This window comes from Scyliorhinus torazame, chromosome 12 (genome assembly GCF_047496885.1).
Source record: "Scyliorhinus torazame isolate Kashiwa2021f chromosome 12, sScyTor2.1, whole genome shotgun sequence".
Lineage (NCBI taxonomy): Eukaryota > Metazoa > Chordata > Chondrichthyes > Carcharhiniformes > Scyliorhinidae > Scyliorhinus > Scyliorhinus torazame.
The window spans coordinates 219,277,129-219,303,348 of NC_092718.1; the positions used below are offsets into that span (position 1 = coordinate 219,277,129).

The following is a 26,220-nucleotide window of genomic DNA, read 5'->3' on the forward strand; positions in this document are numbered from 1 at the left end:
TAGGCACCAACGATATAGGTAAAAAATGGGATGAGGTCCTACAAGCTGAATTCAGGGAGTTAGGAGTTAAACTAAAAAGTAGGACCGCAAAGGTAGTAATCTCAGGATTGCTACCCGTGCCACGAGCTAGTCAGAGTAGGAATGTCAGGACAGATAGGATGAATGTGGCAGGGGGATGGGATCCGATGTAGGAAGTCGGAGGGAAATAAAATGGGGCCAGAAACAAAAAGCAGTAAGGGGGAAAGTGTAAGGAAGAGAAGCCATAGTCAAAAATCAAAAAGGGCCACAGTACAGGGTACAATGACTGAGGAGAGTGTGAAAAGGGAGGTGGCACAGGGCCCTCTCCAATTTAATGAACCCTGCCATATCGCTGATCCAGGATTCTACGCTTGGGGGCCTTGTATCTTTCCACTGAAGGAGAATCCTTCGCCGGGCTACCAGGGACGCAAAGGCCAGAATTCCGGCCTCTTTCGCCTCCTGCACTCCCGGCTCCTCTGCCACCCCAAATATTGCGAGCCCCCAGCCCGGTTTGACCCTGGATCCTACCACCCTCGACACCGTCCTCGCTACGCCCTTCCAAAATTCCTCCAGCGCTGGGCATGCCCAGAACATATGGGTGTGATTTGCTGGGCTCCCTGAGCACCTAACACACCTGTTCTCACCCCCAAAGAACCTGCTCATCCTTGTCCCGGTCATGTGTGCCCTGTGCAGCACCTTAAACTGTATGAGGCTGAGCCTCGCGCATGAAGTGGAAGAGTTCACCCTCCCTAGGGCATCTGTCCACGTCCCCTCTTCGATCTCCTCTCCCAACTCCGCCTCCCACTTACCTTTCAACTCCACCACCGAGGCCTCCTCCTCCATCACCTGGTAAGTTTCCGAGATCTTCCCCACTCCCACCCACCCCCCGAGAGCACCCTGTCCTGTACTGTGTGTGGCAGTAGCCGTGGGAATTCCACCACCTGCGGTCTGGCAAACGCCCTTACCTGTAAGTACCTGAAGGTGTTCCCCGGGGAGCGCCGTACTTCTCCAGCTCACCCAAGCTCGCGAACTTCCCGTCCACAAACAGGTCCCCCAACTTTCGTATGCCTGCCCTGTGCCACCCTGAAAACCCTCCACCTGTTCTTCCTGGGGCGAACCGGTGGTTCCCCCGTAATGGGGTCCACGCCGAGGCCCTAACTTCCCCCCTATGCTGCCTCCACTGCCCCCAAATTTTGAGGACCGCCACCACCACCGGGCTCGTGGTATGCCTCCTTGGAGGGAGCGGCAGCGGCGCCATTGCCAGCGCCCCCAGACTCGTACCCACACAGGACGCCGTTTCCAGCCTCTTCCATGCAGCCCCCTCCCCCTCCATCACCCACTTACGCACCATTGTCGCATTGGCGGCCCAGTAGTACCCACAGAGGTTCGGCAGCGCCAGCCCCCCCCCTATCTCTACTCCGCTCCAGGAACACCCTTCTCACCCTCGGAGTCCCTCGCGCCCACACAAACCCCATTATACTCCTGTTAACCCGCCTGAAAAAAGCCTTCGGGATAAACACGGGGAGGCACTGGAACAGGAACAAAAACCTTGGGAGCACCGTCATTTTGATTGACTGCACCCTACCCGCCAAGGACAGCGGCAATGCGTCCCACCTCTTGAACTCCTCCTCCATTTGCTCCACCAGCCTTGTAAAGTTAAGCCTATGCAGGGCCCCCCAGCTCGTGGCCACCTGGACCCCCAAATATCTGAAACTCCTCTCCGCCCTTTTTAGTGGGAGCTCGCCAATCCCCCTCTCCTGGTCCCCTAGCTGAACTACGAACAGCTCGCTCTTCCCCATATTGAGCTTGTACCCCGAAAAGTCCCCGAATTCCCTAAGCATCCTCATTACCTCTGGCATTCCTCCCAACGGGTCCACCACATACAGCAGCAGGTCGTCCGCATAAAGCGACACCCTGTGCTCCTCCCCACCCCGCACCAACCCCCTCCAGTTCCTCGACTCTCTCAGTGCCATAGCCAGGGGGACAGGGGACACCCCTGTCTCGTCCCTCGGTGCAACCGAAAGTACTCGGACCTCCTCCTATTTGTGGCCACACTCGCCATCGGGACCTCATACAACAGCCTAACCCACCTGACAAACCCCCCCCCCCCAAACCCGAACCTCTTCAGCACCTCCCACAGGTACCCCCACTCTACCCTATCAAAGGCTTTCTCAGCGTCCATCGCCTCCACTATCTCCGCCTCCCCCTCCCTCGCCGGCATCATGATAACGTTCAAAAGCCTCCGCACATTCGCGTTTAACTGTCTCCCCTTCACAAACCCCGTCTGGTCTTCATGGATGATCTGCGGCACACAATCCTCAATCCTCGTGGCTAAGACCTTCGCCAGCACCTTGGCATCTACATTTAGCAAGGAAATCGGTCTGTAAGACCCACATTGCAGGGGATCCTTGTCCCGCTTCAGGATCAAGATCAGTGCCCGGGACATCGTCGGGGGTAAAGCCCCCCCCTCCCTTGCCTCATTGAAGGTCCTAACTAACAGCGGGCACAACAGGTCCATATATTTTTTATAGAACTCGATCGGGAAACCATCCGGCCCCGGTGCCTTCCCCGCCTGCATGCTTCCTATTCCTTTGATCAGCTCCTCCAGCCCAATCGGGGCCCCCAGTCCCTCTTCCACCTTTGGAAATCTCAATTGGTCCAGGAAATGGCCCATCCCTCCCTCCTCCCGTGGGGGCTCGGATCGGTACAATTCCTCGTAGAAGTCCCTGAAGACCCCACTGATGCCAACCCCACTCCGCACCACGCTCCCTCCCCTGTCCTTAACTCCCCCGATCTCCCTAGCTGCGTCCCGCTTCCGAAGCTGATGCGCCAGCATCCGGCTTGCCTTTTCCCCATACTGTAGACCGCCCCCTGGGCCTTCCTCCACTGCACCTCCGCCTTCCTGGTGGTTACCAGGTCGAATTCGGCCTGGAGGCTGCGCCTCTTCCTCAACAATCCTTCCTCAGGTTCTTCCGCATACCTCCTGTCTACCCTCACCATCTCCCCCACCAGCCTCTCCCTCTCCCCCCGCTCCCTCTGCTCCTTGTGGGCCCTGATGGAGATCAGCTCTCCCCTCACCATCGCCTTCAGTGCCTCCCATACCATCCCCACTCGGACCTCCCCGTTGGTCTCCAAGTACCTCTCTATACTTCCTCGGACCCGCTCGCTCATCTCCTCGTCCGCCAACAGCCCCACCTCCAAGCGCCACAGCGGGCACTGGTCCCTCTCCTCCCCCATCTCCAAGTCCACCCAATGCGGGGCGTGGTCCGAAATGGCTATTGCCAAATACTCGGTATCCTCTACTCTCGCTATCAGCACCCTACTCAAAATGAAAAAGTCGATTTGAGAATAAGCCTTATGGACATGTGAGAAGAATGAAAATTCCGTAGCCCCCGGCCTTGCAAGTCTCCAAGGGTCCACCCCTCCCATTTGGTCCATAAATCCCCTCAACACTCTAGCCGCCGCCGGCTTCCTACCCGTCCTAGACCTGGAGCGATCCAGTGCAGGATCCAACACCGTGTTAAAGTCTCCTCCCATTATCAGGCCCCCCACTTCCAAGTCTGGGATCTGACCCAACATACGCCACATAAAACCTGCATCGTCCCAGTTCGGAGCATACACATTGACCAGTACCACCCTCTCTCCCTGCAACTTACCACTTACCATTATGTACCTACCGCCATTATCTGCCACAATGCTCGACGCCTCGAATAACACCTTCTTTCCCACCAAGCTCGCCACCCCTCGATTTTTGGCATCTAGCCCCGAGTGAAACACCTGACCTACCCACCCTTTCCTCAGTCTTACCTGGTCTGCCACCTTCAGGTGTCTCCTGCAGCATAATCACATCCGCCTTGAGCCCCTTCAGGTGCGCGAACACGCAGGCCCGCTTAACCGGCCCATTCAGTCCCCTTACATTCCAGGTTATCAGCCGGATCAGGGGGCTACCCGCCCCCCTCCCCCGCCGACTAGCCATGACCCCTCCTCGGCCAGCCACGCGCCCGCACCCCACACCCGGCCCGTTCCCCACAGCAGCATACCCCCGTCTCGACCCACCCCACTCGCTCCAGCTCCTCGATCTTAGCAGCAGCAACTCGATTCCACCCCCCCCCCCCCGCCCCCCCCCCCCCCCCCCCACCGGGCTAGGACCCATCCTAGCTGGTTCTCCCTTTTATTCTAAGACTGTGCCCCCGGGTCCTAGTCTCCCCTGTTAATAAGTTAAGTGCTCATGGTGTTCAGGGTAAGATCCTGGCATGGATAGAGGATTGGCTGACTGGCAGAAGGCAGAGAGTGGGGATCAAGGGGTCTTTTTCAGGATGGCAGCCGGTGACTAGTGGTATGCCTCAGAGGTCTGTGTTGGGACCTTTTACAATATACATTAATGATCTGGAAGAAGGTACTGAAGGCACTGTTGCTAAGTTTGCAGATAATACAAAGATCTGTAGAGGGACAGGTAGTATTGAGGAAGCAGGGGGGGCTGTAGAAGGACTTGGACAGGCTAGGAGAGTGGGCAATGAAGTGGCAAATGAAATACAATGTGGAAAAGTGTGAGGTTATGCACTTTGGAAGGAGGAATCTAGGCATAGACTATTTTCTAAATGGGGAAATGCTTCGGAAAGCAGAAGCACAAAGTGACTTGGGAGTCCTTGTTCACGATTCTCTTAAGGTTAACGTGCAGGTTCAGTCGGCAGTTAAGAAGGCAAATGCAATGTTAGCATTCATGTCGAGAGGGCTAGAATACAAGACCAGGGTTGTACTTCTGAGGCTGTATAAGGCTCTGGTCAGACCACATTTGGAGTATTGTGAGCAGTTTTGGGCCCCATATCTAAGGAAGGATGTGCTGGCCTTGGAAAGGGTCCAGAGGAGGTTCACAAGAATAATCCCTGGAATGAAGAACTTGTCGTATGAGGAACGTTTGAGGACTCTGGGTTTGTACTCGTTGGAGTTTAGAAGGATGAGAGGGGATCTTATTTAAACGTACAAGATACTGCAAGGCCTGGATAGAGTGGACGTGGAGAGGATGTTTCCACTTGTAGGAAAAACTAGAACCAGAGGACACCATCTCAGATCAAAGGGACGATCCTTTAAAACAGAGATGAGAACCTGGCACTGGAGGGGTTCTGGAGAGGAGTGGCGGGAGCAATATCTCAGGTGGTGAAAGTCCGGGTCAAGCCAAGCTGGGGGCTAGCACTATTTGGAATAGTGGACGAACCGGGAGTGCAGGAGGCGAAAGAGGCCGGCATTCTGGCCTTTGCGTCCCTAGTAGCCCGGCGAAGGATCTTGCTAATGTGGAAGGAGGCGAGGGTGATAGGGGGGACTGCCTGGGAGGGTGGATGAGCAAGAGATAACATGAAGGGTTGGGGAAACTGGCACATACGGGTGAGGGCCAGTGTACAAAGCTGTGTAAATATATCATTTTGCCATGTATATATCTTGCTTTGCGCGATTTCTCGTTTTTTTTTGTTACGGGGGGGTTATTGTTTGTAAGGGAGAAAAATTGTGTTAAAAAACTTTAATAAATATATTTTTTTAAAAAGAGATGAGAAGGAATTTCTTCAGCCAGAGGGGGGTGAATCTGTGGAACTCTTTGCCGCAGAAGGCTGTGGAGGCCAAACCACTGAGTGTCTTTAAGACAGAGATAGATAGGTTCTTGATTAATAAGGAGATCAGGGGTTATGGGGAGAAGCCAGGAGAATGGGGATGAGAAAACATCAGCCATGGTTGAATGGCGGAGCAGACTCGATGGGCCGAGTGGCCTAAAATTAGTGGCCTAATTTTGCACCTATGTTTTATGGTCTTATGATTACTGATGATTCTTTTTCGATTACTGATGATGCTGCATAGATTACTGATGGTTCTGTACTGATTACTGATGGTTTTGTATTGATTATTGATGTTTCTGTATAGATTACTGATGGTTCTGTATTGATTACTGATGTTCTGTCTAGATTACTGATGATTCTGTTTAGATTACTGATGATTTTGTATTGATTATTGATGATTCTTTATAGATTACGGACGATTTAGTATAGATTACATGATGATTTTGTATTGATTACTGATGAATCTGCATTGATTCCTGATGATTCTGTTTAGATTACTGATAATTCTGTATTGATTACCGATGTTTGTATATAGATTATTGATGATTCTGTATTGATTACTGATGATGCTGTTTAGATTACTGATGCTTCTGTACAGATTACTGATGATCCTGTTCAGATTACTGATGATTGTATATTGAATACTGATGATTCTGTCCAGTTTACTGATGATTGTGCATAGATTACTGATAATTCTGTTCAGATTACTGATGATTGTGCATTGATTACCGATGACTATGTATTGATTACTGATGATTCTGTATTGAATACTGAAGATTCTGTATTGATTACTGATGATTCTGTATTAATTACTAATAATTCTATATTGGTGACTGATGATTCTATATTGATTACCAATAACACTGTATTGATTATCTACGACTCTATAGATTTCATATGACTCTATACATTACCTATGACTCTGTATTGATTATCAATGACTATTTATTTATTACCAATGATTCAGTATTGATTACCAATAATTCTGTATTGATAACCAATAATTGTGTACAGATTACCTATCACTCTATACATTATCTATGACTCTGTGTTGGTTACTTATGACTCTGTAGATTATTGATGACTCTATTGACTCTCTGCTGATTGGTTATGTGCTGGTTGATCTCTGTGTTGATTGGTAATGTGCTGGTTGATCTCTGTGCAGATTGGTTATGTGCTGACTGATCTCTGTGCTGATTGGTTATGTGCTGACTGATCTCTGTGCTGATTGGTTATGTGCTGGTCGATCTCTGTGCTGATTGGTTATGTGCTGACTGATCTCTGTGCAGATTGGTTATGTGCTGACTGATCTCTGTGCTGATTGGTTATGTGCTGACTGATCTCTGTGCTGATTGGTTATGTCCTGACTGATCTCTGTGCTGATTGGTTATGTCCTGACTGATCTCTGTGCTGACTGATCTCTGTGCTGATTGGTTATGTGCTAGTCGATCTCTGTGCTGATTGGTTATGTGTTGGTTGATCTCTGTGCTGATTGGTTATGTGCTGACTGATCTCTGTGCTGATTGGTTATGTGCTGACTGATCTCTGTGCTGATTGGTTATGTGCTGACTGATCTATGTGCTGATTGGTTATGTGCTGACTGATTTCTGTGCTGATTGGTTATGTGCTGACTGATCTCTGTGCTGATTGGTTATGTGCTGACTGATCTCTGTGCAGATTGGTTATGTGCTGACTGATCTCTGTGCTGATTGGTTATGTGCTGACTCATCTCTGTGCTGATTGGTTATGTGCTGACTGATTTCTGTGCTGATTGGTTATGTGCTGGTCGATCTCTGTGCTGATTGGTTATGTGCTGACTGATCTCTGTGCTGATTGGTTATGTGCTGACTGATCTCTGTGCTGATTGGTTATGTGCTGACTGATTTCTGTGCTGATTGGTTATGTGCTGACTGATCTCTGTGCTGATTGGTTATGTGCTGACTGATTTCTGTGCTGATTGGTTATGTGCTGACTGATTTCTGTGCTGATTGGTTATGTGCTGACTGATCTCTGTGCTGATTGGTTATGTGCTGACTGATTTCTGTGTTGATTGGTTATGTGCTGACTGATCTCTGTGCTGATTGGTTATGTGCTGACTGATCTCTGTGCTGATTGGTTATGTGCTGACTGATCTCTGTGCTGACTGATTTCTGTGCTGATTGGTTATGTGCTGACTGATCTCTGTGCTGATTGGTTATGTGCTGACTGATCTCTGTGCTGATTGGTTATGTGCTGACTGATCTCTGTGCTGATTGGTTATGTGCTGACTGATCTCTGTGCTGATTGGTTATGTGCTAGTCGATCTCTGTGCTGATTGGTTATGTGCTGACTGATCTCTGTGCTGACTGATCTCTGTGCTGATTGGTTATGTGCTAGTCGATCTCTGTGCTGATTGGTTATGTGCTGACTGATCTCTGTGCTGACTGATCTCTGTGCTGATTGGTTATGTGCTGACTGATTTCTGTGCTGATTGGTTATGTGCTAGTCGACCTCTGTGCTGATTGGTTATGTGCTGACTGATCTCTGTGCTGACTGATCTCTGTGCTGATTGGTTATGTGCTAGTCGATCTCTGTGCTGATTGGTTATGTGCTGACTGATCTCTGTGCTGATTGGTTATGTGCTGACTGATCTTTGTGCTGATTGGTTGTGTCCTGACTGATCTCTGTGCTGATTGGTTATGTGCTGACTGATCTCTGTGCTGATTGGTTATGTGCTGATTGGTTATGTGCTGGTCGATCTCTGTGCTGATTGGTTATGTCCTGACTGATCTCTGTGCAGATTGGTTCTGTGCTGATTGGTTATGTGCTGGTCGATCTCTGTGCTGATTGGTTATGTGCTGACTGATCTCTGTGCTGATTGGTTATGTGCTGACTGATCTCTGTGCTGATTGGTTATGTGCTGACTGATCTCTGTGCTGATTGGTTATGTGCTGACTGATCTCTGTGCTGATTGGTTATGTGCTGACTGATCTCTGTGCTGATTGGTTATGTGCTGACTGATCTCTGTGCTGATTGGTTATGTGCTGACTGATCTCTGTGCTGATTGGTTATGTGCTGACTGATCTCTGTGCTGATTGGTTATAGAACATACAGTGCAGAAGGAGGCCATTCGGCCCATCAAGTCAGCACCGACCCACTTAAGCCCTCACTTCCACCCTATTACCCCTAACCTAACAACCCCTTCTAACCTTTTTTGGACACTAAGGGGCAATTTATCATGGCCAATCCACCTAACCTGCACATCTTTGGACTGTGGGAGGAAACCGGAGCACCCGGAGGAAACCCACGCAGACACAGGGAGAACCTGCAGACTCCGCACATACGGTGACCCAGCGGGGAATCGAAACTGGGACCCTGGCTCTGTGAAGCCACAGTGCTAGCGACTGTGCTACCCGTTATGTGCTGGGTGATCTCAATGCTGATTGGTTAGAGCTGGTTGATCTCTGTGTTGATTGGCTAGAGCTGCTGTATCTCCCTGCTGATTGGTTAGAGCTGCTGTATCTCCTTGCTGATTGGTTAGAGCTGCTGTATCTCCCTGCTGATTGGTTAGAGCTGCTGGATCTCCCTGCTGATTGGTTAGAGCTGCTGTATCTCCCTGCTGATTGGTTAGAGCTGCACCGCAGTAAAGGCGGTGGTGTAGTGGTATTGTCGCTGGACTAGTAATCCAGAGGCCCAGGGCAAGATCCAGGAACGTGGGTTCGAATCCCACACCACCACGGCAGGTGGTAAAATTTGGAGGGCAGCACGGTAGCATTGTGGAAAGCACAATTGCTTCACAGCTCCAGGGTCCCAGGTTCGATTCCGGCTTGGGTCACTGTCTGTGCGGAGTCTGCACATCCTCCCCGTGTGTGCGTGGGTTTCCTCCGGGTGCTCCGGTTTCCTCCCACAGTCCAAAGATGTGCAGGTCAGGTGGATTGGCCATGCTAAATTTACCATTAGTGTCCAAAATTGCCCTTAGTGTTGGGTGGGGTTACTGGGTTGTGGTGATAGGGTGGAGGTGTTGACCTTGGGTAGGGTGCTCTTTCCAAGAGCCGGTTCACTCGATGGGCCGAATGGCCTCCTTCTGCACTGTACATTCTATGATCTATGATCTCCCTGCTGATTGGTTAGAGCTGCTGTATCTCCCTGCTGATTGGTTGGAGCTGCTGTATCTCCATGCTGATTGGTTAGAGCTGCTGTATCTCCCTGCTGAATGGTTAGAGCTGCCGTATCTCTCTGCTGATTGGTTAGAGCTGCTGTATCTCCCTGCTGAATGGTTAGAGCTGCTGTATCTCTCTGCTGATTGGTTAGAGCTGCTGTATCTCCCTGCTGATTGGTTAGAGCTGCTGTATCTCCCTGCTGATTGGTTAGAGCTGCTGTATCTCCCTGCTGATTGGTTAGCGCTGCTAGATATCCCAGCTGATTGGTTAGAGTTGTTGTATCTCCCTGCTGATTGGTTAGAGCTGCTGTATCTCCCTGCTGATTGGTTAGAGCTGCTGTATCTCCCTGCTGATTGGTTAGAGCTGCTAGATATCCCAGCTGATTGGTTAGAGCTGCTGTATCTCCGTGCTGATTGGTTAGAGCTGCTGTATCTCCCTGCTGATTGGTTAGAGCTGCTGTTCCCTGCTGATTGGTTAGTGCTGCTGTATCTCCCTGCTGATTGGTTAGAGCTGCTGGATCTCCCTGCTGATTGGTTAGAGCTGCAATATCTCCCTGCTGATTGGTTAGAGCTGCTAGATCTCCCTGCTGATTGGTTAGAGCTGCTGTATCTCCCTGCTGATTGGTTAGAGCTGCTAGATATCCCAGCTGATTGGTTAGAGCTGCTGTATCTCCGTGCTGATTGGTTAGAGCTGCGGTATCTCCCTGCTGATTGGTTAGAGCTGCTGTATCTCCCTGCTGATTGGTTAGTGCTGCTGTATCTCCCTGCTGATTGGTTAGTGCTGCTGTATCTCCCTGCTGATTGGTTAGAGCTGTTGGATCTCCCTGCTGATTGGTTAGAGCTGCAGTATCTCCCTGCTGATTGGTTAGAGCTGCTAGATCTCCCTGCTGATTGGTTAGAGCTGCTGTATCTCCCTGCTGATTGGTTAGAGCGGCTGTATCTCCCTGCTGATTGGTTAGAGCTGCTAGATCTCCCAGCTGATTGGTTAGAGCTGCCGTATCTCCCTGCTGATTGGTTAGAGCTGCTGTATCTCCCTGCTGATTGGTTAGAGCTGCCGGATCTCCCAGCTGATTGGTTAGAGCTGCTGGATCTCCCTGCTGATTGGTTAGAGCTGCTGGATCTCCCAGCTGATTGGCTAGAGCTGCTGGATCTCCCTGCTGATTGGCTAGAGCTGCTGTATCTCCCTGCTGATTGGTTAGAGCTGCTGTATCTCCCTGCTGATTGGTTAGAGCTGCTGTAACTCCCTGCTGATTGGTTATAGCTGCTGTATCTCCCTGCTGATTGGCTAGAGCAGCTGTATCTCCCTGCTGATTGGTTAGAGCTGCTGTATCTCCCTCCAGATTGGTTAGAGCTGCTGTTTCTCCCTACTGATTGGTTAGTGCTGCTGTATCTCCCAGCTGATTGGTTAGAGCTGCTGTATCTCCCAGCTGATTGGTTAGAGCTGCTGTATCTCCCAGCTGATTGGTTAGAGCTGCTGTATCTCCCAGCTGATTGGTTAGAGCTGCTGTATCTCCCAGCTGATTGGTTAGCGCTGCTGTATCTCCCAGCTGATTGGTTAGAGCTGCTGTATCTCCCAGCTGATTGGTTAGTGCTGCTGTATCTCCCTGCTGATTGGCTAGAGCTGCTGTATCTCCCTGCTGAATGGTTAGAGCTGCTGTATCTCCCTGCTGATTGGTTAGAGCTGCTTTATCTCCCAGCTGATTGGTTAGAGCTGCTGTATCTCCCTGCTGATTGGTTAGAGCTGCTGTATCTCCCTGCTGATTGGTTAGAGCTGCTGTATCTCCCTGCTGATTGATTAGAGCTGCTGGATCTCCCTGCTGATTGGTTAGAGCTGCTGTATCTCCCAGCTGATTGGTTAGTGCTGCTGTATCTCCCAGCTGATTGGTTAGAGCTGCTGTATCTCCCAGCTGATTGGTTAGAGCTGCTGTATCTCCCAGCTGATTGGTTAGAGCTGCTGTATCTCCCAGCTGATTGGTTAGAGCTGCTGTATCTCCCAGCTGATTGGTTAGCGCAGCTGTATCTCCCAGCTGATTGGTTAGAGCTGCTGTATCTCCCAGCTGATTGGTTAGTGCTGCTGTATCTCCCTGCTGATTGGCTAGAGCTGCTGTATCTCCCTGCTGAATGGTTAGAGCTGCTGTATCTCCCTGCTGATTGGTTAGAGCTGCTTTATCTCCCAGCTGATTGGTTAGAGCTGCTGTATCTCCCTGCTGATTGGTTAGAGCTGCTGTATCTCCCTGCTGATTGGTTAGAGCTGCTGTATCTCCCTGCTGATTGATTAGAGCTGCTGGATCTCCCTGCTGATTGGTTAGAGCTGCTGTATCTCCCAGCTGATTGGTTAGAGCTGCACTATCTCCCTGTTGATTGGCTAGAGCTGCCGTATCTCCCTGCTGAATGGTTAGAGCTGCCGTATCTCCCTGCTGATTGGTTAGAGCTGCTGTATCTCCCAGCTGATTGGTTAGAGCTGCTGTATCTCCCTGCTGATTGGTTAGAGCTGCTGTATCTCCCTGCTGATTGGTTAGAGCTGCTGTATCTCCCTGCTGATTGGTTAGAGCTGCTGGATCTCCCTGCTGATTGGTTAGAGCTGCTGGATCTCCCTGCTGATTGGCTAGAGCTGCTGGATCTCCCTGCTGATTGGTTAGAGGTGCTGTATCTCCCAGCTGATTGGTTAGAGCTGCCGTATCTCCCTGCTGATTGGTTAGTGCTGCCGTATCTCCCTGCTGATTGGCTAGAGCTGCCGTATCTCCCTGCTGAATGGTTAGAGCTGCCGTATCTCCCTGCTGAATGGTTAGAGCTGCCGTATCTGCCTGCTGATTGGTTAGAGCTGCCGCATGTCCCTGCTGATTGGTTAGAGCTGCTGTATCTCCCTGCTGATTGGTGAGAGCTGCCGGATCTCCCTGCTGATTGGTTAGAGCTGCCGGATCTCCCTGCTGATTGGTTAGAGCTGCCGGATCTCCCAGCTGTTTGGTTAGAGCTGCCGTATCTCCCTGCTGATTGGTTAGAGCTGCCGTATCTCCCTGCTGATTGGTTAGAGCTGCCGCATCTCCCTGCTGATTGGTTAGAGCTGCTGTATCTCCCTGCTGATTGTTTAGAGCTGCTGTATCACTCTGCTGATTGGTTAGAGCTGCTGTATCTCCCTGCTGATTGGTTAGAGCTGCCGTATCTCCCTGCTGATTGGTTAGAGCTGCTGTATCTCCCAGCTGATTGGTTAGAGCTGCTGGATATCCCAGCTGAATGGTTAGAGCTGCAGTATCTCCCTGCTGATTGGTTAGAGCTGCCGTATCTCCCTGCTGATTGGTTAGAGCTGCTGTATCTCCCAGCTGATTGGTTAGAGCTGCTGGATATCCCAGCTGAATGGTTAGAGCTGCAGTATCTCCCAGCTGATTGGTTAGAGCTGCTGGATATCCCAGCTGAATGGTTAGAGCTGCTGGATATCCCAGCTGAATGGTTAGAGCTGCAGTATCTCCCAGCTTATTGGTTAGAGCTGCAGTATCTCCCAGCTGATTGGTTAGAGCTGCTGTATCTCCCAGCTGATTGGTTAGAGCTGCTAGATATCCCAGCTGAATGGTTAGAGCTGCAGTATCTCCCTGCTGATTGGTTAGAGCTGCAGTATCTCCCAGCTGATTGGTTAGAGCTGCAGTATCTCCCAGCTGATTGGTTAGAGCTGCTGTATCTCCCAGCTGATTGGTTAGAGCTGCTAGATATCCCAGCTGAATGGTTAGAGCTGCAGTATCTCCCTGCTGATTGGTTAGAGCTGCAGTATCCCCCAGCTGATTGGTTAGAGCTGCAGTATCTCCCAGCTGATTGGTTAGAGCTGCTGTATCTCCCTGCTGATTGGTTAGAGCTGCAGTATCTCCCAGCTGATTGGTTAGAGCTGCTGTATCTCCCTGCTGATTGGTTAGAGCTGCTGGATCTCCCAGCTGATTGGTTAGAGCTGCTGGATCTCCCTGCTGATTGGTTAGAGCTGCTGTATCTCCCTGCTGATTGGTTAGAGCTGCTGGATCTCCCAGCTGATTGGTTAGAGCTGCTGTATCTCCAGCTGATTGGTTAGAGCTGCTGGATCTCTCACCTGCTCCAGTTGGGCCTCCGGGCCCGCTGAGCTGTTGCAGCCGCGGCTCCGGTTGCCGCTGAAGCCGAGCTGCTCGCTGACCCTGTGGAAGATGTACTGAGTGGAGAGCGGCGCCTGCAGCGCCAGCGCCATCATGGACAGGAAGAGGAGCGGCTCCACCGTCAGCCCCAGCCCGCCGCCCCGGCACCGACTCGGGCCCGAGGCCGGCAGCGGAGACGGAGGAGAATCCCCAGCCCGGTCCGCCATCTTGGAGAGGCGGGGCCTGGAGAGGCGGGGCGGGGCCTGGAGGGGCGGGGCCAGGTTTGAGGGGGCGGGGTCATAGGAGAGGGGCGTGTCCAGGGGAGAGGGGCGTGGTCGGGGAGAGGGGTCGGGGAGAAGGGGGCGGGGTCAGGGGAGAGGGGTGTGGCCAAGGGAGGGGGTGGGGCCTGGTGAGGGGCGGGGTCGGAGAGGGGGTCGGGGGAGGGGAGGGGAGAGGGGGGGGTCGGGGGAGAGGGGGGGGTCGGGGGAGAGGGGGGGGTCGGGGGAGAGGAGGGGGGGGGAGGAGGGGGGTCGGGGGAGAGGAGGGGGGGGAGGGGGGGGGGGAGAGGGGAGGGGGGGGGGAGAGAGGAGGGGGGGGGGGGGAGAGGGGAGGGGGGGGGGGGAGAGGGGAGGGGGGGGGGGGAGAGGGGAGGGGGGGGGGGGATAGGGGGAGGGGGGGGGGGATAGGGGGAGAGGGGAGGGGGGGGGGGGAGAGGGGAGGGGGGGGGGGAGAGGGGAGGGGGGGGGGGGATAGGGGGAGGGGGGGGGGATAGGGGGAGAGGGGGGGATAGGGGGAGGGGGGGGGGGATAGGGGGAGAGGGGGGGGAGAGGGGGTCGGGGGAGAGGGGGGGGGATCGGGGGAGAGGGGGGGGGAGAGGGGGGGGAGGGGGTGGGGGGAGAGGGGGGGGGGAGGGGGTCGGGGGAGAGGGGGAGGGGGTCGGGGGAGAGGGGGGGGGGGAGGGGGGGAGGGGGGGGGGGAGGGGGTCGGGGGAGAGGGGGGGGAGAGGGGGGGGGGGAGGGGGTCGGGGGGAGAGGGGGGGGGAGAGGGGGGGGGAGGGGGTCGGGGGAGAGGGGGGGGGAGAGGGGGGGGGGAGGGGGTCGGGGGAGAGGGGGGGGGGGAGGGGGTCGGGGGAGAGGGGAGGGGGTCGGGGGAGAGGGGGGGGGAGGGGGTCGGGGGAGAGGGGGTCGGGGGAGAGGGGGGGGGGAGGGGGTCGGGGGAGAGGGGGGGGGGAGGGGGTCGGGGGAGAGGGGGGGGGGGGAGGGGGTCGGGGGAGAGGGGGGGGGGGGAGGGGGTCGGGGGAGAGGAGGGGGGTCGAGGGGGGGGGGAGGGGGTCGGGGGAGAGGGGGGGGGGGGGGAGGGGGTCGGGGGAGAGGGGGGGGGGGGGGGAGGGGGTCGGGGGAGAGGAGGGGGTCGGGGGAGAGGGGAGGGGGTCGGGGGAGAGGGGGGGGGGAGGGGGTCGGGGGAGAGGGGGGGGGGAGGGGGTCGGGGGGGGGGGGGGGGGAGGGGGTCGGGGGGGGGAGGGGGTCGGGGGGGGGGGGGGAGGGGGTCGGGGGGGGGGGGAGGGGGGTCGGGGGGGGGGGGGAGGGGGGTCGGGGGGGGGTCGGGGGAGGGGGGGGGGAGGGGGTCGGGGAGAGGGGGGGGGGAGGGGGTCGGGGGAGAGGGGGGGGGGGAGGGGGTCGGGGGAGGGGGGGGGGGGGGGAGGGGGTCGGGGGAGAGGGGGGGGGGAGGGGGTCGGGGGAGAGGGGGGGGGAGGGGGGTCGGGGGAGAGGGGGGGGGGGGAGGGGGTCGGGGGGAGAGGAGGGGGTCGGGGGAGAGGGGAGGGGGTCGGGGGAGAGGGGGGGGGAGGGGGGTCGGGGGAGAGGGGGGGGGAGGGGGTCGGGGGGGGGGGGAGGGGGTCGGGGGGGGGGAGGGGGTCGGGGGGGGGGGGAGGGGGTCGGGGGGGGGGAGGGGGTCGGGGGGGGGGGAGGGAGGGGGTCGGGGGGGGGGGAGGGGGGTCGGGGGGGGGGGAGGGGGTCGGGGGGGGGGGGGGGAGGGGGGTCGGGGGGGGAGGGGGTCGGGGGGGGGGGGGGTCGGGGGTCGGGGGGGGGGGGGGGAGGGGGTCGGGGGGGGGGGGGGGAGGGGGGTCGGGGGGGGGGGGGGGGAGGGGGTCGGGGGGGGGGGGGGGGGAGGGGGTCGGGGGGGGGGGGGAGGGGGTCGGGGGGGGGGGGGGGAGGGGGTCGGGGGGGGGGGGAGGGGGTCGGGGGGGGGGGGGAGGGGGTCGGGGGGGGGGGAGGGGGTCGGGGGGGGGAGGGGGTCGGGGGGGGGGGGGGAGGGGGTCGGGGGGGGGGGGAGGGGGTCGGGGGGGGGGGAGGGGGTCGGGGGGGGGGGGGAGGGGGTCGGGGGGGGGGGGGAGGGGGTCCGGGGGGGGGAGGGGGTCGGGGGAGAGGGGGGGGGGAGGGGGTCGGGGGAGAGGGGGGGGGGAGGGGGTCGAGGGAGGGGAGGGGTCGGGGGAGAGGGGGGGGGAGGGGGTCGGGGGAGAGGGGGGGGGGAGGGGGTCGGGGGAGAGGGGGGGGGGAGGGGGTCGAGGGAGGGGAGGGGGTCGGGGGAGAGGGGGGGGGGAGGGGGTCGAGGGAGGGGAGGGGGTCGGGGGAGAGGGGGGGGGAGGGGGTCGGGGAGGGGGTCGGGGGAGGGGGTCGGGGAGAGGGAGGGGAGGGGGTCGGGGGAGAGGGAGGGGAGGGGGTCGGGGGAGAGGGAGGGGAGGGGGTCGGGGGAGAGGGAGGGGAGGGGGTCGGGGGAGAGGGGGTCGGGGGAGAGGGGGGGGGAGGGGGTCGGGGAGGGGGTCGGGGGAGAGGGGGGGGGGAGGGGGTCGGGGAGGGGGTCGGGGGGAGGGGGTCGGGGAGAGGGAGGGGAGAGGGAGGGGAGGGGGTCGGGGGAGAGGGAGGGGAGGGGGTCGGGGGAGAGGGAGGGGAGGGGGGTCGGGGGAGAGGGAGGGGAGGGGGTCGGGGGAGAGGGAGGGGAGGGGGTCGGGGGAGAGGGAGGGGAGGGGGTCGGGGGAGAGGGGAGGGGAGGGGGTCGGGGGAGAGGGAGGGGAGGGGGTCGGGAGGGGAGGGGGTCGGGGGAGAGGGAGGGGAGGGGGGAGAGGGAGGGGGTCGGGGGAGAGGGAGGGGAGGGGGTCGGGGGAGAGGGAGGGGAGGGGGTCGGGGGAGGGGAGGGGGTCGGGGGAGGGGAGGGGGTCGGGGGAGAGGGAGGGGGTCGGGGGAGAGGGAGGGGAGGGGGTCGGGTGAGAGGGAGGGGAGGGGGTCGGGGGAGAGGGAGGGGGTCGGGGGAGAGGGAGGGGGTCGGGGGAGAGGGAGGGGGTCGGGGGAGAGGGAGGGGGGTCGGGGGAGAGGGAGGGGAGGGGGGAGAGGGAGGGGAGGGGGTCGGGGAGAGGGAGGGGGGGGGGTCGGGGGAGGGGAGGGGGTCGGGGTAGAGGGAGGGGAGAGGGGGGGGGGAGGGGGTCGGGGGAGAGGGAGGGGAGAGGGGGGGGAGGGGGTCGAGGGAGGGGAGGGGGTGGAGGGGAGGGGGTCGGGGGAGAGGGAGGGGAGGGGGTCGGGGGAGAGGGAGGGGAGGGGGTCGGGGGAGAGGGAGGGGAGGGGGTCGGGGGAGAGGGAGGGGAGGGGGTCGGGAGGGGAGGGGGTCGGGGGAGAGGGAGGGGAGGGGGTCGGGGGAGAGGGAGGGGAGGGGGTCGGGGGAGAGGGAGGGGAGGGGAGGGGGTCGGGGGAGAGGGAGGGGAGGGGGTCGGGGGAGAGGGAGGGGAGGGGGTCGGGGGAGAGGGAGGGGGTCGGGGGAGAGGGAGGGGAGGGGGTCGGGTGAGAGGGAGGGGAGGGGGTCGAGGGAGGGGAGGGGGTCGGGGGAGGGGGTCGGGGGAGAGGGAGGGGAGGGGGTCGGGGGAGAGGGAGGGGAGGGGGTCGGGGGAGGGGAGGGGGGTCGGGGGAGGGGGTCGGGGGAGAGGAGGGGAGGGGGTCGGGGGAGAGGGAGGGGGGAGAGGGAGGGGAGGGGGTCGGGGGAGAGGGAGGGGAGGGGGGGAGAGGGAGGGGAGGGGGTCGGGGGAGAGGGAGGGGGAGGGGGTCGGGGGAGAGGGAGGGGAGGGGGTCGGGGGAGAGGGAGGGGAGGGGGAGAGGGAGGGGAGGGGGTCGGGGGAGAGGGAGGGGAGGGGGTCGGGGGAGAGGGAGGGGAGGGGGTCGGGGGAGAGGGAGGGGAGGGGGTCGGGGGAGAGGGAGGGGGTCGGGGGAGGGGGTCGGGGGAGGGGGTCGGGGGAGGGGGAGGGGGAGAGGGAGGGGAGGGGGTCGGGGGAGGGGGAGAGGGAGGGGAGGGGGGGAGGGGAGGGGGTCGGGGGAGGGGAGGGGGTCGGGGGGGAGGGGGAGGGGGTCGGGGGAGAGGGAGGGGAGGGGGGAGGGGGTCGGGGGAGAGGGAGGGGAGGGGGTCGGGGGAGAGGGAGGGGAGGGGGGGTCGGGGGAGAGGGAGGGGAGGGGGTCGGGGGAGAGGGAGGGGAGGGGGTCGGGGGAGAGGGAGGGGAGGGGGTCGGGGGAGAGGGAGGGGAGGGGGTCGGGGGAGAGGGAGGGGAGGGGGTCGGGGGAGAGGGAGGGGAGAGGGAGGGGAGGGGGTCGGGGGAGAGGGAGGGGGGGTCGGGGGAGAGGGAGGGGAGGGGGTCGGGGGAGAGGGAGGGGAGGGGGTCGGGGGGAGAGGGAGGGGGGGAGAGGGAGGGGAGGGGGTCGGGGGAGAGGGAGGGGAGGGGGAGGGGGAGAGGGAGGGGAGGGGGTCGGGGGAGAGGGAGGGGAGGGGGTCGGGGGAGAGGGAGGGGGTCGGGGGAGAGGGAGGGGAGGGGGGAGGGGGGAGAGGGAGGGGAGGGAGGGGAGGGGGTCGGGGGAGAGGGAGGGGAGGGGGTCGGGGAGAGGGAGGGGAGGGGGTCGGGGGAGAGGGAGGGTGTCGGGGGAGAGGGAGGGGGTCGGGGGAGAGGGAGGGGAGGGGGGGAGAGGGAGGGGAGGGGGTCGGGGGAGAGGGAGGGTGTCGGGGGAGAGGGAGGGGGTCGGGGGAGAGGGAGGGGAGGGGGGAGAGGGAGGGGAGGGGGGAGAGGGAGGGGAGGGGGGAGAGGGAGGGGAGGGGGTCGGGGGAGAGGGAGGGGAGGGGGTCGGGGGAGAGGGAGGGGGTCGGGGGAGAGGGAGGGGGTCGGGGGAGAGGGAGGGGAGGGGAGGGGGGTCGGGGGAGAGGGAGGGGAGGGGGGAGAGGGAGGGGGGAGAGGGAGGGGAGGGGGGAGAGGGAGGGGAGGGGGGAGAGGGAGGGGAGGGGGCAGGGGGGAGAGGGAGGGGGAGGGGGTCGGGGGAGAGGGGGGGGGAGAGGGAGGGGAGGGGGTCGGGGGAGAGGGGAGGGGAGGGGGGGTCGGGGGAGAGGGAGGGGAGGGGGGGAGAGGGAGGGGGTCGGGGGAGAGGGGGGGGAGAGGGAGGGGAGGGGGTCGGGGGAGAGGGAGGGGAGGGGGTCGGGGGAGAGGGAGGGGAGGGGGGGAGAGGGAGGGGAGGGGGAGAGGGCGGGGAGGGGGGTCGGGGGAGAGGGAGGGGGTCGGGGGAGAGGGAGGGGGTCGGGGGAGAGGGAGGGGAGAGGGAGGGGAGGGGGTCGGGGGAGAGGGAGGGGAGAGGGAGGGGAGGGGAGGGGGTCGGGGGGAGAGGGAGGGGAGGGGGTCGGGGGAGAGGGAGGGGGAGGGGGTCGGGGGAGAGGGAGGGGAGGGGGTCGGGGGAGAGGGAGGGGAGAGGGAGGGGAGGGGGTCGAGGGAGGGGAGGGGGTCGAGGGAGGGGAGGGGGTCGGGGGAGGGGGTCGGGGGAGGGGGTCGGGGGAGAGGGAGGGGAGGGGGTCGGGGGAGGGGGTCCGGGGAGAGGGAGGGGAGGGGGGTCGAGGGAGGGGAGGGGGTCGAGGGAGGGGAGGGGGTCGGGGGAGGGGGTCGGGGGAGAGGGAGGGGAGGGGGTCGGGGGAGGGGGTCCGGGGAGAGGGAGGGGAGGGGGTCGGGGGAGAGGGAGGGGAGGGGGGAGAGGGAGGGGAGGGGGGAGAGGGAGGGGAGGGGGGAGAGGGAGGGGAGGGGGGAGGGGGGAGAGGGAGGGGAGGGGGGTCGGGGGAGAGGGGGGGGGAGAGGGAGGGGGTCGGGGGAAAGGGAGGGAGGGGGTCGGGGGAGAGGGGGGGGAGAGGGAGGGGAGGGGGAGAGGGAGGGGAGGGGGAGAGGGCGGGGAGGGGGTCGGGGGAGAGGGAGGGGAGAGGGGGAGAGGGAGGGGAGGGGGTCGGGGGAGAGGGAGGGGAGAGGGAGGGGAGGGGAGGGGGTCGGGGGAGAGGGAGGGGAGGGGGTCGGGGGAGAGGGGGTCGGGGGAGAGGGAGGGGAGGGGGTCGGGGGAGAGGGAGGGGAGGGGGTCGGGGAGAGGGAGGGTCGAGGGAGGGGAGGGGGGTCGAGGGAGGGGAGGGGGTCGAGGGAGGGGAGGGGGTCGGGGGAGAGGGAGGGGAGGGGGTCGGGGGAGAGGGAGGGGAGGGGGTCGGGGGGAGGGGGTCGGGGGAGAGGGAGGGGAGGGGGTCGGGGGAGGGGGTCGGGGGAGAGGGAGGGGAGGGGGTCGGGGGAGAGGGAGGGGAGGGGGTCGGGGGAGTGGGAGGGGAGGGGGTCGGGGGAGAGGGAGGGGGTCGGGGAGAGGGAGGGGAGGGGAGGGGGTTGGGGGAGAGGGAGGGGAGGGGGTCGGGGGAGAGGGAGGGGAGGGGGTCGGGGAGAGGGAGGGGAGAGGGAGGGGGAGGGGGTCGGGGGAGAGGGAGGGGAGGGGGTCGGGGGAGAGGGAGGGTCGGGTCGGGGGAGAGGGAGGGGAGGGGGGAGAGGGAGGGGAGGGGGGGAGGGGAGGGGAGGGGGGAGGGGGGAGAGGGAGGGGAGGGGGTCGGGGGAGAGGGAGGGGAGGGGGGTCGGGGGAGAGGGAGGGGAGGGGGTCGGGGGAGAGGGAGGGGAGGGGGTCGGGGGAGAGGGAGGGGAGGGGGTCGGGGGAGAGGGAGGGGAGGGGGTCGGGGGAGAGGGAGGGGAGGGGGTCGGGGGGAGAGGGAGGGGAGGGGGTCGGGGGAGAGGGAGGGGAGGGGGTCGGGGGAGAGGGAGGGGAGGGGGTCGGGGGAGAGGGAGGGGAGAGGGAGGGGAGGGGGGGAGAGGGAGGGGAGGGGGGAGAGGGAGGGGAGGGGGGAGAGGGAGGGGAGGGGGAGAGGGAGGGGAGGGGGTCGGGGGAGAGGGAGGGGAGGGGGGGAGAGGGAGGGGAGGGGGAGGGGGTCGGGGGAGAGGGAGGGGAGAGGAGGAGGGAGGGGAGGGGGTCGGGGGAGAGGGAGGGGAGGGGGTCGGGGGGAGGGGGGTCGGGGGAGAGGGAGGGGAGGGGGTCGGGGGAGAGGGAGGGGAGGGGGTCGGGGGAGAGGGAGGGGAGGGGGTCGGGGGAGGGGGTCGGGGGAGAGGGAGGGGAGGGGGTCGGGGGAGAGGGGGGTCGGGGGAGAGGGAGGGGAGGGGGGTCGGGGGAGGGGGTCGGGGGAGAGGGAGGGGAGGGGGTCGGGGGAGAGGGAGGGGAGGGGGTCGGGGGAGGGGGTCGGGGGAGAGGGAGGGGAGGGGGTCGGGGGAGAGGGGGCCGGGGGAGAGGGAGGGGAGGGGGTCGGGGGAGGGGGTCGGGGGAGAGGGAGGGGAGGGGGTCGGGGGAGGGGGGTCAGGGGAGGGGGTCGGGGGAGGGGAGGGGGTCGGGGGAGGGGGTCGGGGGAGGGGGTCGGGGGAGGGGGTCGGGGGAGAGGGAGGGGAGGGGGTCGGGGGAGAGGGAGGGGAGGGTGTCGGGGGAGAGGGAGGGGAGGGGAGGGGAGGGGGTCGGGGGAGAGGGAGGGGAGGGGGTCGGGGGAGAGGGAGGGGAGGGGGTCGGGGGAGGGGGAGAGGGAGGGGGTCGGGGGGGAGGGGAGGGGGTCGGGGGGGAGGGGAGGGGGTCGAGGGAGGGGAGGGGGTCGGGGGGAGGGGAGGGGGTCTGGGGAGAGGGAGGGGAGGGGGTCGGGGGGAGAGGGAGGGGGAGGGGGTCGGGGGAGAGGGAGGGGAGGGGGTCGGGGGAGAGGGAGGGGAGGGGGTCGGGGGAGAGGGAGGGGAGGGGGTCGGGGAGAGGGAGGGGAGGGGGTCGGGGGGGGGAGGGGGTCGGGGGAGAGGGAGGGGAGGGGGGTCGGGGGAGAGGGAGGGGAGGGGGTCGGGGGAGAGGGAGGGGAGGGGGTCGGGGGGGAGGGGGTCGGGGGAGAGGGAGGGGAGGGGGTCGGGGGAGAGGGAGGGGAGGGGGTCGGGGGGGGAGGGGGTCGGGGGGGAGGGGGTCGGGGGAGAGGGAGGGGAGGGGGTCGAGGGAGGGGAGGGGGTCGGGGTCGAGGGAGGGGGAGGGGGTCGAGGGAGGGGAGGGGGTCGGGGTCGGGGGTCGGGGAGAGGGAGGGGAGAGGGTCGGGGGAGGGGGAGAGGGTCGGGGGAGGGGAGGGTAGGGGGTCGGGGTCGAGGGAGGGGAGGGGGTCGAGGGAGGGGAGGGGGGTCGAGGGAGGGGAGGGGGTCGAGGGAGGGGAGGGGAGGGGGTCGAGGGATGGGAGGGGAGGGGGTCGAGGGAGGGGAGGGGGTCGAGGGAGGGGAGGGGGTCGAGGGAGGGGAGGGGGTCGAGGGAGGGGAGGGGGTCGAGGGAGGGGAGGGGGTCGAGGGAGGGGAGGGGGTCGAGGGAGGGGAGGGGAGGGGGTCGAGGGAGGGGAGGGGAGGGGGTCGAGGGAGGGGAGGGGGTCGGGGGAGAGGGAGGGGAGGGGGTCGAGGGAGGGGAGGGGAGGGGGTCGAGGGAGGGGGCCGAGGGAGGGGGAGGGGGTCGGGGGAGAGGGAGGGGAGGGGGCCGAGGGAGGGGAGGGGGTCGGGGGAGAGGGAGGGGAGGGGGTCGAGGGAGGGTCGGGTCGGGGGAGGGGAGGGGGTCGAGGGAGGGGAGGGGGTCGAGGGAGGGGAGGGGCTCGGGAGAGAGGGAGGGGAGGGGGTCGGGAGAGAGGGAGGGGAGGGGGTCGGGGGAGAGGTTGGGGAGGGGGTCGAGGGAGGGGAGGGGGTCGGGGGAGGGGAGGGGAGGGGGTCGGGGGAGAGGGAGGGGAGGGGAGGGGATCAGGGGAGAGGGAGGGGAGGGGGTCGAGGGAGGGGAGGGGAGGGGAGGGGGTCGGGGAGAGGGAGGGGAGGGGGTCGAGGGAGGGGAGGGGAGGGGGTCGAGGGAGGGGAGGGGAGGGGGTCGGGGAGAGGGAGGGGAGGGGGCCGAGGGAGGGGAGGGGGGTCGGGGGAGAGGGAGGGGGTCGGGGGAGAGGGAGGGGAGGGGGCCGAGGGAGGGGAGGGGAGGGGGTCGGGGGAGAGGGAGGGGAGGGGGTCGAGGGAGGGTCGGGTCGGGGGAGAGGGAGGGGAGGGGGGTCGAGGGAGGGGAGGGGGTCGGGAGAGAGGGAGGGGAGGGGGGTCGGTAGAGAGGGAGGGGAGGGGGTCGGGGGAGAGGGAGGGGAGGGGGTTGAGGGAGAGGGAGGGGAGGGGGTCGGGGGAGAGGGAGCGGGTCGGGGGAGAGGGAGGGGGTCGGGGGAGAGGGAGGGGAGGGGGTCGGGGGGGAGGGGGTCGGGGGAGAGGGAGGGGAGGGGGTCGGGGGAGAGGGAGGGGAGGGGGGTCGGGGGAGAGGGAGGGGGTCGGGGGAGGGGACGGGGTCGGGGGATAGGGAGGGGAGGGGGTCGGGGGATAGGGAGGGGAGGGGGTCGGGGGGAGAGGGAGGGGAGGGGGTCGGGGGAGAGGGAGGGGAGGAGGTCGGGGAGAGGGAGGGGACGGGGGAGATGGATGGGAGGGGATTGGGGGAGATGGGGGGTAGGGGGTCAGGGGAGAGAGGGTGGGGTCTGTGGAGATGGGGGCAGGGCCTGGAGAAGGGAGAGGGGCCCGGGGAGAGGGGGGCGTGGCCAGGGTTGAGGGGGCGTGGCCAGGGTTGAGGGGGGCGTGGCCAGGGGAGAGGGGGCGGGGTCAATGGAGGGCGGGTGGAGCCTGGGGGGAAAGGGTGGGGTAAGGGGAGAGGGGCAGGGAGAGGGGCAGGGCCAAGGGAGGGGGTGGTGCCAGGTGAGGGTGGGGCAATGTGAGAGGGCGGGGCCAGGGAGAGGGGCAGGTCGGAGAGGAGGGGGGTAGAGAGGGAAGGGGATAGGGGTGGGGGGGTTAGGGGTCAGGGGAGAGAGGGTGGGGCCTTGGGAGATGGGGCAGGGCAAGGGAGTGGGTCAGGGGAATCCGAATCAGTGTCCACCATCTTGGATAGGTGAGGTACCCTCAATAATGATGCTTAGAGATTAAACTGTAAAGAAGGCTTTATTAGGCTAATAACTATGCTACAGATTTGGACGAGAGCTGACTGCTATACAGACCATGAGGCAGGCCTTTATGTATGGCTCCCAGATGGGCGGAGCCAGAGGCGGAGCCAGAGGCGGAGTCCCCAGGGTTCCAAGCCTGGTCTTAAAGGGGACATCACCTTACAGGATGATAAGGCAGTAACCGTTCATCACATTCACCCCCTGTTTAAAAAGGAGTCCGGCGGGGGGTGAAGTGCCATCATAGGTCCATCCGTCTCGGCGGCCGGATCGTCCTCCTCGATCTCCTCAGTTCGGACGGTGGTGCGGCGGACATGGACGTCCCGGTTGAGGGCACATCCGGGAGCACAGCGGTCGGAGCTTCGGTCCGGGTCGGGGCAGAGGAACTAGGCAGGGCCGGGGGTAGCGGAGCCGGCGCCGGTGGGGTGTGTAAAGGGGGGGGCGCAAGGGGGGGGCGCACGGTAGGAGCTCACCAACGGGTGTAGGGCCGGAAGGGGGTGTGTTGTAGGGGGCGACGGGTCCTGCAGGGGAGCGGCGCGGGAAGGAGCATCTGTGGTGGAGGATCCAGCGGGCGCCAGATCCCGGAGGGAAACCGTATCTTGCCTGCCGTCGGAGTACTCCACGTAGGCGTAACTGGGGTTGGCGTGGAGCAGTTGGACCTTTTCAACTAGGGGGTCCGTTTTATGGCTCCTCGCGTGCCTCCGGAGAAGAACAGGTCCCGGAGCCGTCAGCCAAGGTGGAAGCGAGACCCCGGAGGTAGACTTCCTGGGGAAGAGGAACAATCGCTCATGAGGGGTCTCATTTGTGGCCGTGCAGAGGAGTGACCTAATGGAGTGTAGGGCATCGGGTAGGACCTCCTGCCAGCGGGTGGTTGGGAGATTTCTCGACCGCAGGGCCAGAAGGACAGCCTTCCACACGGTCGCGTTCTCCCTCTCCACCTGCCCGTTTCCCCGTGGGTTATAGCTGGTCGTTCTGCTCGAGGCGATGTCTTTGCTGAGCAGATACTGACGCAGTTCATCGCTCATGAATGATGTACCCCGGTCGCTGTGGGTATAAGCAGGGAAACCGAACAGGGTGAAGATGCTGTGCAGTGCCTTAATCACCGTGGCTGAGGTCATGTCGGTGCAGCGAATGGCGAATGGGAAACGGGAGAACTCATCGATCACGGTGAGGAAATAGGCATAACGGTTGGTGGACGGGAGGGGCCCCTTGAAGTCCACGCTCAGTCGCTCAAAGGGGCCCGAGGCCTTCACGAGCCGAACCTTGTCTGGCCGATAGAAGTGCGGTTTGCACTCCGCACAGACCTGGCAGGCCCTGACCATGGCCTTGACCTCCTTGGTTGAGTAAGGTAGGTTGCGGACTTGATGAAATGGACGAGCACGGTAACCCCCGGGTGGCAGAGGTCATTGTGGATGGCTTGCAGGCGGTCCTCCTGCGCGTTGGCGCATGTGCCGCGGGACAGGGCATCTGGGGGCTCGTTGAGCTCCCCTGGACGATACTTGATATCGTACGAGTAGGTGGAGTGTTCGATCCACCACCTCAAAATGTTATCGTTTTTTATTTTGCCCCGTTGCGTGTTATCGAACATATAGGCGACCGACCGTTGGTCGGTGACGAGGGTAAACCTCCTACCGGCGAGGTAGTGTCTCCAGCACCGCACAGCCTCCACAATGGCTTGTGCCTCCTTTTCGACTGCAGAGTGTCGAATCTCGGAGGCGGTGAGGGTTCGGGAGAAGAACGCTACTGGTCTGCCTCCTTGATTGAGGGTAGCAGCCAGGGCGATGTCTGATGCATCGCTCTCTACCTGGAAAGGGATGGTTTCGTCCACCGCGTGCATGGCGGCCTTGATGATGTCGGCCTTGATGCGGTTGAAGGCCGATTGAGCCTCAGCCGAGAGGGGAAAAGTGGTGGTCTTTAGGGCTTTGTCCGCATACTTGGGGACCCACTGGGCGTAATAGAAGAAAAGCCCCAAGCACCGTTTGAGGGCCTTGAGGCTGCGGGGGAGAGGGAGTTCCTTAAGGGGGCGCATGCGGTCGGG

General features: G+C 62.8%; 1 protein-coding gene across 1 annotated transcript in view; it reads right to left on the reverse strand.

Annotated features, from left to right (window-relative positions):
* Positions 1-14,097, reverse strand: part of LOC140387129 (proton-coupled folate transporter-like) — a 69,836-nt gene extending 55,739 nt beyond the window's left edge. The window contains exon 1 of the mRNA XM_072470140.1: positions 13,826-14,097. Within this exon, the coding sequence (XP_072326241.1) occupies positions 13,826-14,071 (246 nt within the window). The 5' untranslated portion in view covers positions 14,072-14,097. The remainder of the gene's footprint in view (positions 1-13,825) is intronic.
* Positions 14,098-26,220: the final 12,123 nt, after the last annotated feature.